General features: G+C 47.6%; 1 protein-coding gene across 1 annotated transcript; it reads left to right on the top strand.

The window, feature by feature from the left end:
* The first annotated feature begins 1,093 nt into the window (after nt 1-1,093).
* On the top strand, nt 1,094-6,408 carry SPDYE4 (speedy/RINGO cell cycle regulator family member E4). Its single transcript, XM_023190841.1, has 6 exons — nt 1,094-1,333; nt 2,113-2,343; nt 3,164-3,222; nt 3,990-4,075; nt 6,057-6,225; nt 6,349-6,408. Exons 1-6 carry the CDS (start codon nt 1,225-1,227, stop codon nt 6,406-6,408), a joined length of 714 nt encoding a protein of 237 aa, XP_023046609.1. The 5' UTR covers nt 1,094-1,224.
* The last annotated feature ends 7,231 nt before the right edge of the window (nt 6,409-13,639 follow it).

Raw genomic sequence — 13,639 nt, 5'->3', positions numbered from 1 at the left:
ACTCTGTCCTCCAGGCTGGTGTGCAGTGGTGCAATCATAGCTCACTGCGGCCTCAAACACTTGGGCTGAAGCTATCCTCCTGCCTCAGCCTCCTGAGTACTGGGACCACAGGTGTGTGCCACGATTCCTGATTACTTTGTTTATATTTTGTAGAGATGAGGTCTTGCTATGTCACCCAGACTAGTCTTGAACTCCTAAGCTCAAGTGACACTCCTGCCTTGACCTCCCAAAGGAGTGAGATTATGAGCAGGAGCCCCTGGGCCTGGCTGAGATTTTTCCCCTTTAGTCTTTCTGTACAGAGGATATTTTATTCATAAAATACATAAATAGTAGGAAATTTTAGGGTCAAGTGAAATAGATATGTTGTAATAGTTGATCTATAGACCAGAGTTCTTTAGCTGAACTGGAGGGGCAGGCTTTAGGTGATCCATGGATGCTCTGAACTTGTGGACACCATTGAAAATCTGTGCAAACCCATGGACAGTTTCCTATGATTTTCATTCCTCAAAATGTCTCTCGGACTCAAAGATGCTTGAGAGCAAATGATGCGTGTTCCCCATTATAGGATCCAGGATAGTGAATATCAGTAAACATTCAGCCAAAAAGCTTTGCCACATTGAGTGCTTCGACGTAACGTCTTCATTCAATAAGTCAATGTGCCTGGAATCTCCTACATATGCTAATCTCACTCTTGGAAGCTCTCATCATTCTGCTTACCCTAAATTTCCTTCCACCTTCCTCCCTCTCCCACCAGACTGGACTCTGAAATGGGAAGGAACAGCGGGGAGGAGAGCCCAACACTCCTCAAGTTTAGAGTGGAGAAGACACAGACTCTACTGGGAAAGGGAAAAGAGGAATATGGAGACCCTGAGGATGCTTTTGGACAATGCTCAGAGGTTGGGACATTGCCAGGAGATACCATTCACCGCGGATCTCCGAGAAAAGAGATCAGTCTGGCAGTTATGTGTGTTTTTCTTCAAATTAGTTGCCAGGTTAGAATGACATCAGAGATTCCGACCTTCGTGATTGGAAGAACCGGACTCTGGGTGCTTGGGAGTTCAGGTGGACAACAGCAACTTCTCAGAGCTGTTCTTCACTCCTAACTTCTCCCGAGCCTCTAGAAGAGAAATGCGCTCTTCTGGGTCCTAATGGAGTCTGGCAGAAGGCTTTGGACAGAACAGGGACTAGGTTCTGTGGACAGAAACAAAGCGTTTGGGAGAGACTATGGCCAGTGGTCAAGCGCACCCTCCGTTTGAGGAGGAGAGCCCCCAGCCTAGCACATCGATGCAGTCCCCTCAGGTGGTGACGGATGATGAAGTGCCAGGACCATCAGGTGAGGTGACTGGAGGGAGAAGTGATGGGAGATGATTGACTGAGCAGAGGGAAGGGGGCCAGTTACTGGGAATCCGGAGCACCTGAGTAGGGTGTGTGGAAAAGAAAGGAGGGATTCAGAAAGCCAGGAATTGGGGAAGGAGGGTGCAGGGAATGGGGCTAAGCATGGCCACATGGAAAGAAAACCTGGGGAGCAATGAAGGGGGTCAGGAGATTCGCTGAAAAGATGAGAGAGGAAGGCCGAGGTGGACGGATTATGAGATCAGAAGATCGAGACCATCCTGGTTAACACAGTGAAACCCTGTCTCTACCAAAAGTACAAAAATGAGCTGGGCGTGGTGGCGCATGCCTGTAGTCCCAGCTACTCAGGAGGCTGAGGCAGAAGAATCATTTGAACCGAGGAGGTGGAGGTTGCAGTGAACCGAGACTGCGCCACTGCACTCCAGCCTGGGCAACAAGAGGGAGACTCCATCTCCCCACCCACTCCCAAAAAAAAGAGAGAGAGAGGAGACAGAAGAGCTCAAGAGAAGGTTTCCATTTTTCTCCAGTTGAAAGTTCTTATCTGTGTGAGAAAATGTTTTGAGGACAGAGAGCTGGAAGAACGGGGAGGTGAGGGAGAGGCAGATGGGGATCAGCAAAGGAGAAAGGTGGAAACACGGCCTGGAGAAGACAACAGTCTGTGAGGCTGGGGAGGATGGAAGAGTAGTATGAGGTTTTGGGTTGGGGTCTAAGGTGATCAATGGCAGAAACACAACACTATGGCCTGGTTTCTTCACTCATTCCCTTGGGTAGATCCCAGTCCCCAGCCTGAATCTCTTGGCATGAAAAAGAAGAGGGAATGGTCAGATGAATCCGAGGAGGAGCCGGAGGAGGAGCTGGAGTTGGAGCGCGCCCCTGAGCCCCAGGACACCTGGGTGGTGGAGATGCTGTGTGGGCTCAAGATGAAGCTGACACGCAAGCGAGCATCCTCCGTGCTCCCTGAGCACCACGAGGCCTTCAACAGGCTGCTTGGTAGGAGGATACCCCAAAGAGCACCTCCAACCCGGTTCTTTTTAAAAAGCAGAAATTTTCAATAATTACTCTTTACCAATAAGAAGAATATGCCCTCCTGGGGGGTGAGCGATCCATGTGGGAGGAGGATGCTTAGGAGACAGAGGATTAGGCTGGTCTTAATAAAGGTCTGCGCTTGAAATAAGAAAGCTTTGTTTCCGGCCAGGTGCAGTGGCTCATGCCTGAGATCCCAGTGCTTTGGGAAGCTGAGGTGGGAGGATCTCTTGAACTCAGGAGTTTGAAGTTGCAATGAGCTATGACCGCACCACTGCACTCCAGCCTGGTTGACAGGGAAAGACCTTGTCATAAAATAAATAAAATAAAGTAAAAGACAAAAGAAAGCTTGGTTTCAGCTGAACCCTCTGAAACTCTATGTCTCTTGCTGACTTTTCTAAACCTAAGTGTCTCCATCCATGGAGGGGGATGACAAGGTCATGGGCACACCCAGCTGTGACTATCTCTGGAAGCCATGATGGGAATTCCATTATGACTTCTGCGGTGGTCCCTTCATGTATGATGGGAGGACATCATGGCTTATTCACAGCTCCTCATCCTGTAGACTCGGACACCAAAGGCCTCCTTCGGCCTCTCCTCAGTGCAGTCTCAGAGCGGGAGCCTCCCTCCTTGCCCAGTGAAAGTCCTTCTCTCCTCTCCCATCCACGTAACCCTTGGCCACAATCCTGAGACTTCCCCCAGAGGGGCACAGTTCTCCTGTCTGCTCTGTTGCTCCCACGGCAACCCTGTTCCGCTTCTTACCCTGACACAGGCTCTCTTTTCACAGAGGATCCTATCATTCAAAAATTCCTGGCCTGGGACAAAGATCTGAGGGTGTCAGACAAGGTAAGGTTGTTCTCCACTCAACTGTGTTCCTGCTTTAACACATGTCCTGGGGGAGGGTGCAGCATCTAAAACCACAGTTTCTCTCCTCTCTCCCTCCACTATCTCGCACCTGCTGATCCTATAGTCTTGGGCGCCCACATTTTGATTTTTATTTTTTTGGAGAGAGGGTCTCATTCTGTTGCCCAGGTTGGAATGCAGTGGTGCCATCATAGCTCACTGCAGCCTCAACTTCCTGGGCTCAAGCGATCCTCCCGCCTCAGCCTCTCCAATAGCTGGGACTCCAGGCATGAGTCATCACACTCCAGTTATTGTTAATCTTTTTATAATTTGTCAGCATCTCCCTCAGGGCTCTGGTGGCCTATTGCATAGTGGACAGGTGGCCCCTGCCTCTGCCCAGGGCTTGAATCCCTGGGCCACAGTCCTGAAACTCCTGACCCCTATCCTCTCCTATCTTTGAGACAGTCCTTTGCTCCAGCTCACCAAGACCCTCCTGACATTAGCCGCCCTAGACACACTCCCTCCAATGATCCCATTGGAGCTCATCATCATGGGAGCATCACAGACCTCCCTTTCCCTGACTTCCCCAATTTGCAGCTGACTTTGAGCACCTCTCTACCCGCAAGCCTCCAGTGAGCATAGCCACCCAACACTGAGGTTCCTTCTGCGATAGGCAACTGCGCCGCAGCCCCTGTTCCCTTATCTCCACTATCTTCCTCTTCCAGGATGTGGCCAATCTTTCTCTCTCTCTGTTCCCTTCTCTCCATCAGTATCTCCTGGCTATGGTCATAGCGTACTTTAGCCGTGCCGGCCTCTTCTCGTGGCAATACCAACGCATTCATTTCTTCCTGGCTCTGTGAGTAATTTGCTTCTTCCCACCCGTCAATATCCAACACCCTGGGACGGTGGAGGAAGTGGGATTCCAACCTTTCGTCTATTTTTTGACCCTAGTTCTCCTCTTTACTCTGTGTATAAAAACGTTAAGATTATACTATGGTGTTCTTAGTCTGCTCTTTCTAAAAACAAACACAAATGCAGTTGACAAATAGTAGAATCAAACAAAAGGAAACATAAACCCGTCCTGCAAGCAGCCATTTCTGGTTTTTCTGTCTGTCTCCTTCCCATATCAACACCAAATGCAATTTTCCATCCTCCTCCTCCAGGTTCCCGTGACAGAGGCCGAAATTCAGGTCGTCCTCGCATAACACGGATCCATCATCAAATACTCCCTGTGGGGCTTCCTGCAAGTCCCGCCCCAAGCCAGGGAGCTTCCTAGTGCTGCCTATAGCTTTCCAAACACAGCTCCCACCCCTTCACTGCCCACCTGAACAACTTCCTTAGCTGATTTGCCTATAAATGGAGGCCCGGGTCCACAGGGCGAATCCAGCCCTCTCTGCAATCCTTCTACCACCAAACCTGCCCACCATCTTCATGTTTCATGGTTTGCTTTCGCCGCTCCTTCCAAATGCCCTCCACTCCATTTTGATTTTGTGTTTTCTGTCTGGGTGTCCTGCACCCATATGGATCTGAAGGGAATGACCCATTTGTTGAAGTCAGTTCAGCCCCCACAGCCTTTCCGATGCCTCCCCTGATCTGCCAGCATCTGCATGCCTGCAGCACTTCAGTTACATCCTAGGATAATGTGCCATTTTGGATTCGTTGATCTGCCCTCCTTTTCCCCAAACCCATCAGACTAAGACCCCTGTTGAAGGCAGGGTCTTGTCAAAATATCAAAGTTTTTGTTTTTGTTTATACCAGACAGAGACTTGCTCTGTCCCTCAGGCTGGAGTGCAGCAGCCAGATCATAGCTCACTGCAGCCTCCATCTCTCAGGCTCTAGATCCTCCCACCTCAGCCTCCCAAGTAGCTGGGATGACAGGTGCACGCCACCACATCCAGCCAGTTTTTATGGTTTTTAGTAGAGATGAGGTTTTGCTATGTCACCCTGGCTGTTCTGAAACTCCTGGATTCTCACCTCAGCCTCTCAAAATGCTGGTACTACAGACATGAGCCACCCAATCAACCAAAATATCAAAGTATTCCTAAAACACTCAGCACAATTCTTTTTATTTTGCAACTGTTCATGTTATATTGACTCTGTGAAATTGTTCATATGGCATTTGCGTATAAGATAAATCTTTCCTTCTTTCCTTCATTCATTCATGTATTCATTTATTCAACAAAACCTTACGAAGTACATCATACGTGCCAGGGAATAGGAAGGATGGGAAGAGAGAGTTCACAGCAATGCTTGTTGAATTAATGCACCAAGATAAACAAAGCCCTCTATTGGCCATTTGGTAGGCAAGAAATGATTTACAGAAACAAACCAGTCAGTTCCTGTCCTTGGGGGCACTTATGATGGAGGGGGAAGACAGGTGCGTGCATACATGAGAAGGAAGGGGGGCGTGGGAGGAACACGGATGGGGACTAGGATGAGGTGATGTCATCTCTCTTGTATAAGGATGGCAGGACACATCCTTAGGATAAGACTTGGGTTGTTTTTAAATTCAGAGGGGGTCTTGCCATAGTACCCAGACTGGTCTCTAACTCCTGGCCTCCAGTGATCCTCCTGCCTGGACTCCCAAAGTGCTGGGATTCCAGGTGAGAGCCACCACTCCCAGCCACCACTTGGATCGTCGCCTTCCTGAAGGTGTGAGAGGCGCCCTTAGCAGGTCTCTGTCCAGTGGGGCCTCCTAAGGAAGGCGGGGCTCTCGGCAGGTTGGGTGTTGGTGCTGAGCTGAGGACGGTCCCATCCCCTCCTCTCTGGGAAGCTGCCCTTGGACAGGGGTCCCTCCTGGTGGGGCCCATGAGTAGCAGCCTGATCTCTCTCCCCAGCTACCTGGCCAGTGACATGGAGGAGGACAACCAGGCCCCCAAACAAGACATCTTCTCCTTCCTCTACGGCAAGGACTACTCCCAGCGACCCTTGTTCCATAAGCTTCGATACCAGCTCATCTGCTCCATGCGTTGGAGGATGTGGGTTTCCCCAGAGGAGATGGAGGAGGTAAGTGGGGCCATATGAGGAGATGGGGGTGGGGAGGGATGGGGTGGATTGGAGGCTGGAGGAGGGCAGGGAGGGGTCTTGCTGGGGAGACCCTGGCTTCTCAAATGGTATGTGTTTTTCCAGATCCAGGCTTATGACCCAGAGCACTGGGTGTGGGCCCGAGATCGCACCCTCATTTCCTAGAGCTCCGGGGATATGGAGGCCTGAGGTCATCGGCCTGAGGGAAGGTACGTGTGTATGCTTTGGGGTAAAGGCAGAATATTCTCATCTATAAGAAAATCCGAGGAACCCAACTGCTTGATCTGGCTTCAAGCCTGGTCAATATGGCAACACCCCATCTCCACAAAGAATACAAAAATTAGCTGGGCATCCTGGTGGGCGCCTCTAGTCCCCACTACCAGGAGGCTGAAGTGGAAGGAACACCAGAACCCCAGGAGGTCGGGGCTGCAGTGAGCTGTGATTCTGCCACTGCACTCCAGCCGGGGCGACAGAGTGACACTGTGTCTCAAAAATGAGACTACTACCTAGGTCCAGGGAGGTTCATTATGGCTGACACACTTGAGTTACTGATTTTGGGAAAGGATTCAGTGAAGATTTGGTTGACATCTTGTGCAGCTCACCACATTTAGGACCGAGCATTAGACTTAAGCATGAGAGATTAAGGTTCAGGATTAGGAATCTGGTCTGCTGGTTTGTGAGGTTGTCATATTAGACATGTCTGTGGCATGGTTAAAAGTTTAGATCTTAAGCAACACAGAAGGCCCCAAGTGTGACGAAGTCCAAAGCCACATTCTCTGAGGTTGCTCTACTCCCTGGGCGGACCCACCCAAAGTCCTTGCTATGAAGCAGATCACTGGGGCTGACCTTGGCTGTATTAAGTGATTTTTGGAGTCAAGCTCACCAAAGTGTGAGTGTCAGAATCGAAAATGATGGCTCAGAATCAGGGTTTACAATGAAGGGTTAGAGATGAAATCAGATTTATACATTGCTCTGAACTCTAGCTAGGATTGACGTGGGATGGGAATATCCTTCCTATCTGGAGATCTGCCTACTTGAAGTGTGACATCCTGTCTCTCACGTCCAGAACACAGGGCCCAGGGGAGAGGGGAATTTTCAGCAGGAAGTTTATCCCAACGCTAATGCCAGACACCAGGAAGGAAGAGAGGAGCCTCCTATGCAGATCATCTAGAAGAACCTGGCCTCTTCTAGAAGGAGCAAAATAGAGTGACCAGGTTTTCCTCCTAGGAGCCGTGGAGGTACTTCTAGGAGTCGGTGGAGGGAAAGTGAGAAATCAGGGGTGTTTCTGGTTCCACCCCTTCCTGCGACACCACCTCCCTTTTCACATTGCTGAATCCCAACCTCCCCTGGGCTGGAAGCTGGAGTTCCTGTTTCCCATGGACTTTGTTGCCACAGTCCAGAGCATTTGAAGGCACAGCGCAGGCGCTCAGATTGTCACAGAATTCTTTGTTAAATATGAAATTACTGCCATAGGATTTTAAAAGATAGTTTAATAGATACTATACATTTTATTGGTTTATTTTGAAAATGTTGGACATAGAATTATTACTATGTTGATTTGAAATAGTTTGGAATTTTTGTAGTTTTGAAAACATGCTGTTCCTATAGAGTTCTGTGATGGTCATTATATTCACATAAATATAATTTAGTTTTCATTTTTAAGAGAGAATTCTTTTTATCACAACTGTTTTCTCTTTAAATCGTTTTATCTATTATTACATGTGCTCCCAAAGTGAGCACTCTTGTTATCTATGATACTGACCTAATATATCCATTATATTTATAGCTAGGTGGTAGTTCCCCTATGTTCTTGTAAATAGAAATGTTTATTTTCTGTTTAGTGTTTGTTACTGAACTGTGAGAATTCGGTTGTGATTTTTAACATGTCTTACATATATACTAACATGTCCAATATACACTAGACATTTTATTTGTTTATTTTGAAAATGATGGGCATGGCATTCTTACTACATTTATTTAACTAGTTTAGAAAAACAAGTATTTTTTAAAAGACACGGTTCTTATGAACCGTGGGTGGTGTTATACCTGTTACATACACAAAAATATAATTCTGTTTTCATTTTTAAGAGAGGATTCTTTTTATCCTAAATGTTTTATTTTTAAATCTTTTTATCTATTATTACATGTGCTGCTGAAGGGCGCACTGTTATTACCTAGGGTAGTTACATAATGTATCTATTATATTTATAGCTCGGTGGCATTTCCCTGAAATTCTTGTAAAAATAAATTTATATTTGATGTTGAGTGTTATTGAATTGTGATAATTCAGATGTAATTTTTTCAGCTTGTGTTGAAAGGTTTGTATGTTCCTTTAAAGAGGGCGTGTGTTTGAAAGGAGGACAGGAGCTGTGTGTTTGAAAGAGGAGAGTGCAGTGTGCTGCCCGCGAAAATGCAATAAACATGAAGTTTTCTCATCTTCACGATGATTGTGACCATATTGGTCTGGATTGCTTATCTGTCGTCCAATGATATTTTTATTTAATGGGGTTTTAGTTATTTGAACGAATTAATTAACCCTGGAAAATAATGCTGAATCTTCCTTTTTTTTTTTTTTTTTTTTTTTTTTGAGATGGAGTCTGGCTCTGTTGCCCAGGCTGGAGTGCAGTGGCACAATCTCGGCTCACTGCAAGCTCTGCCTCCTCCGTTCACACCATTGTCCTGCCTCAGCCTCCCAAGTAGCTGGGACTACAGGCAAAGGCCACCACGCCCGGCTAATTTTTTGTATCTTTTTTTTTTCTTTCTTTCTTTTTTTTTTTTTTTTTGAGACAGAGTCTCACTCTGTTGCCCAGGCTGGAGTGCAGTGGCATGATCTCGGCTCACTGCAAGCTCCACTTCCCGGGTTCATGCTATTCTCCTGCCTCAGCCTCCCGAGTAGCTGGGACTACAGGCACCCACCACCATGCCTGGCTAATTTTTTTTGTATTTTTAGTAGAGACGGGGTTTCACCGTGTTAGCCAGGATGGTCTCGATTTCCTGACCTCGTGATCTGTCCGGCTCGGCCTCCCAAAGTGCTGGGATTATAGGTGTGAGCCACTGCGCCCGGCACTTTTATTTATTTGTTTGTTTGTTTATTTATTTATTTATTTAGACAAGGATCTTGCCCCATTCCCCAGGCTGAAATGCAGTGGCTCAATCTCCGACCTCCGCCTCCCACGTTCAAGCAATTCTCTTATCTCAGCCTCCTGAGAAGCTGGGATTATAGGCGCCTGCCACCACGCCCAGCTAATTTCTGTATTTTTAGTAGAGGCACCATTTCACCATGTTGGCCAGGCTGGTCTCGAACTCCTGACCTCAGGTGATCCGTCCCCCTTGGCCACCCAAAGTGCTGGAATTACAGGTGTGAGACACTGCATTCGGCCCATACAGTAAAACTATTTATGAGAGGAGGGAAGTATCTTGGGTTAGTTAGTAGAAATCAAAATACTGAAGTCAATGAACTCTGAGGAGATGCTTGACAGACACACAACATGAGGAGGAGGAGGTTACAAAGCGCTGACGTTTGCGTAACCACAGCGTGGCTGAACCTAGAACGCAATTACTATTCCAGCAAATGGAACCGTGAAGCTATTGTTACAGATTGCCTCCATTCTGGGACCCTCGTGTCGCCAGTACCATAAACCACATGCAAACGAGGCAAGTAAGATCTTGGAGGAATTTGAGAAGCGTCTGTGCAATGTCCAAGAGTCAACTTATAATGGGATGAACCTAGGGAGTGATCACAAGTCTGCACGGAGCCTGAGCACTCAAAACATTCTTGGGATGGCTGCGTGCAGCGGCTCATGCCTGTCATCTGAGCACTTGGGGAGGCCCAGGTGGGCAGATTGTTTGAGCCCAGGAGTTCAAGACCAGCTCGGGCAACATGGTGAAACCACACGTCTATAAAAATACAAAACTGGGCCGGGCGTGGTGGCTCACACCTGTAATCCCAGTACTTTGGGAGGCCAAGGCAGGCGGATCACAAGGTGAGGTGATTGAAACCATCCTGGTGAAACCCCGTCTCTACTAAAAAAAAAAAAAAAAATGCAAAAAAAATTAGCCAGGCGTAGTGGCATGCGCCTGTAGTCCCAGCTACTCAGGAGGCTGAGGCAGGAGAATCACTTGACCAGGGAGGTGGAGGTGGCAGTGAGCCTAGATCACGCCACTGCACTCCAGCCTGGGTGAGACAGAGCAAGACTCCATCTCAAAAAAAAACCAAAAAACAAAAAACAAACACACACACACACACACAAAACTTAGCCAGGTGTTGCGGTGCATGCCTGTAGTCCCAGCTACCCAGGAGGTTGACGTGGGAGGATTGCTTGGGCCTGGGAGGTCAAGGCTGCATGAGTCATGATCATACCACTGCACTCCAGCCTGGGCAACAGAGCAAGACCCTCTCTCAAAAAAAAAAAAAAAAAAATCAAAACTATTCTTGGGGAGTGCAGGTCTGTTGTATCTATCTGCCAATGATGTAGTCATAGGGTAAACAGACCAAATATTGCCCACATCTCCTGTTTAGTGCCATCTCTGCTGTTAGAGAATCCCAAGCCTAGAAGAAGGGAAAGCTCATTCTTCTGCTGACTTGGTGAATCCGCCTGTGTGTCTGGGTGTTAGTCAGCCTGCCATGGATTGCTGCCTGAGTTGCCTTCCTGTCTCTTGCTGCATCCAATGAGGGTCCAACCAATCTTCTCAAAAGTATTAGGATGAGTAGAAGTGAGCGTCAAAAATGCAGGATTACTTTCCAGAATACATAAAGACCTTCTATATATCAATAAAAATGCAAAGCAACTTGATTTTTAAAATGCATATGAAACATGAACAGGACACTCGGAGAAGAAGAAATGACTGCATACAGATGAGTAACTTCACCTATCAGACTGGCAACATTTAAGAGATTGGTAATATACCATGTTAGTGAGTGTCTTAGTCAGTTTGGGCTGTTCTAACAAATTCTCATAGACCGGGAAACTTAAAACATTTCTTTCTCATGTTTTTGGAGGCTGGGAAGTCCAAGATCCAGGGGCCATGAGAGGCAGTGTCTGGTGAGGGCCCATTTGCTGGTTTGCAGACTGGAAATCTTAAATATTTCTTTCTCATAGTTCTGGAGGCCAGGAAGTCCAAGGTCAAGGTGCCAGGAGAAGCAGCATCTGCTGAAGATCAGCTTGCTGGTTTGCAGATGGCTGTCTTCCTGTTGCTCTGTCACATGGCAGAGAGCAAAGAGAGAGAAAGCAAGCTGTCTCTTTTGTTAAAAGGGCACTAAAGCTATCATGAGGGTACCACCCGTAGGAGCTAATACATCCCAAAGGCTCTATAGCCAAGTACAATTATATTGGAGATTAGGGTTTGATATGGTTTATCTGTGTCCCCATTCAAATCTCAACTTGAATTGTATCTCCCAGAATTCCCATGGGTCATTAGAGGGACCCAGGCAGAGGTAATTGAATTGTGGGGGCCAGTCTTTCCTGTGCTATTCTGATATCCAAATAAGTCTCAAGAGGTCTGATGGGTTTATCAGGGGTTTCCACTTTTGCTTCCCTTTCATTTTCTCTTGCCGCCACCATGTAAGAAGTGCCTTTTGCCTCCCGCCATGACTCAGGCCTCCCAGCCATGTGGAACTGTGAGTCCAATTAAACCTCTTTTTCTTCCCATTAAACCTATTTTTCTTCCCAGACTTGGGTATGTCTTTATCAGCACCGTGAAAATGGACTAGGACAGGGTTTCAACATATGCATTTTGAGGGGGGTACAGATTCAGTTCACAGCAGTGAGGATGCAGGGAAATGAAGACTCTCTAGGCTTTGGGTTGGAATGTAAACTTGTAAATTAGACTTGTAAAGTCTTCAGAGAGTCACATACGACTTGTGAGATCAAGGCTGTGTTCTGGCAGTTCTCTCACCATTGGCAAAAAAACAGAAAAGTATAATTTCCATTGAATATCCTGCTACACAATGAATTTTCACATTGAACATTTAATTTCCTATTTAAATAAATTCATCTGGAATTTGGTTTATATATGTCTTTCTTTTTTCCAAATAATTAGTTAGTTATCCCAGCACCATTTGTGGCATAATCTACACTTTCCCCACTGAGATATGCTGTGATAGCATATAATGCATTCCTATAGAAACTTGGGACTATTTCTGGATTTTCTATTCTGTTTATTGTATCAAGGATCATAAACTGTGGCCCTGTAGCCCATTTCAGGCCTCCAGATGTGTTTTTGGTCTTGCTTTGGTTTTGGTCAGAAGTGTCTTTTTAAATTATGAACTTTTCATGCCTTTAGACAGCTCACAAAGTCAGGCCTATCTTAGAGCAAGGTACTTGCTCAAGCCCTAAGAGCACTTGAGGATTTTTTGCCTGGAGTGACACCAGCAACATCCTATTTTAACACTTTCACCTTAGAACACATTTTGGTGTCTAACAGTGGACATTCCCTCTCATTCTTCTTTTGTGATGGTTCCTTAAGTACTCAGTTCTTTAGATGAACTTTTACACTGTTTTGTCAACATCTGTGGGGAAAAACTCTCTGAAAGTTTGATTGAAATTGCATAAAATTTCTAAATTCATTTGGATGGAATGTACAGCTTTACCATATTGAACCATCATTTAGACATTTTGTAAGTCTCTATTCAGTTCTTTTATATCCTCAGGAGAGGGGAGGGGAGGGGAGGGTTGGAAAAGCGGGAGGGGGAGGGGGAGGAGGAAGGAAGGGGGAAAGGGGAGGGGGAAAGGGAGGGGAGGGTGAAGGAAGAGAAGGGAGAGGAGGGGAAGGGGAAGGGAGGGGGGAAGGGGAGAGGAAGGGAGAGGAACAGGAGGGGAAGAGAAGGAGAAGGGAAGGGGAGAGGAAGGGAGGGGAAGGGGAAGAGGTGGGGAAGGGAGGGGAGGGGAAGAGGTGGGGAAGGGAAGAGGAGGGGAGGGCAAGGGAAGAGGAAGGGAAAGGGAAGGAGAGGGGAAGGGAAGGGGAAGGGGAGGGGAAGGGAAGGGGAAGGGAAATGAAAGGGAAGGAGAAGGGAGGGGAGGGGAAGGGAAGGGGAAGAGGAGAGGAAGGGGGAAGGGGAGGGGAGGGGAAGAGAGAGGGAAGGGAATGGGAGGGGAAGGGGAAAGGGAGTGGAAGGGAAGGGAAAGGGAAGGGAAGGAGAAGGGAGGGGAGGGGAAGGGGAGGGGAGGGGCAGGGGAGGGGAAGGGGAGGGGAAGGTGAGAGGAAGTGAGGGTGAGGGGAGGGGAAGGGGAGGGGAAGGAGGAACGGGAGAGGAAGTGGGGGGGAGGGGAGGGGAAGGGAAGGGGAAGGGAAGGGGAAGGGAAGGGGGAAGAGGAGAGGAAGGGAAAGGGAAGGGGGAACGGGAGAGGAAGTGAAGGGGAGGGGAGGGGAAGGGAAGGGGAAGGGAAGGGGGAAGGGG

Source organism: Piliocolobus tephrosceles, chromosome 16 (genome assembly GCF_002776525.5).
Source record: "Piliocolobus tephrosceles isolate RC106 chromosome 16, ASM277652v3, whole genome shotgun sequence".
NCBI classification, from domain to species: Eukaryota; Metazoa; Chordata; class Mammalia; order Primates; family Cercopithecidae; genus Piliocolobus; species Piliocolobus tephrosceles.
Note: the sequence above shows the minus strand (reverse complement) of the source record. Positions and strands in the feature narration are given on the sequence as shown.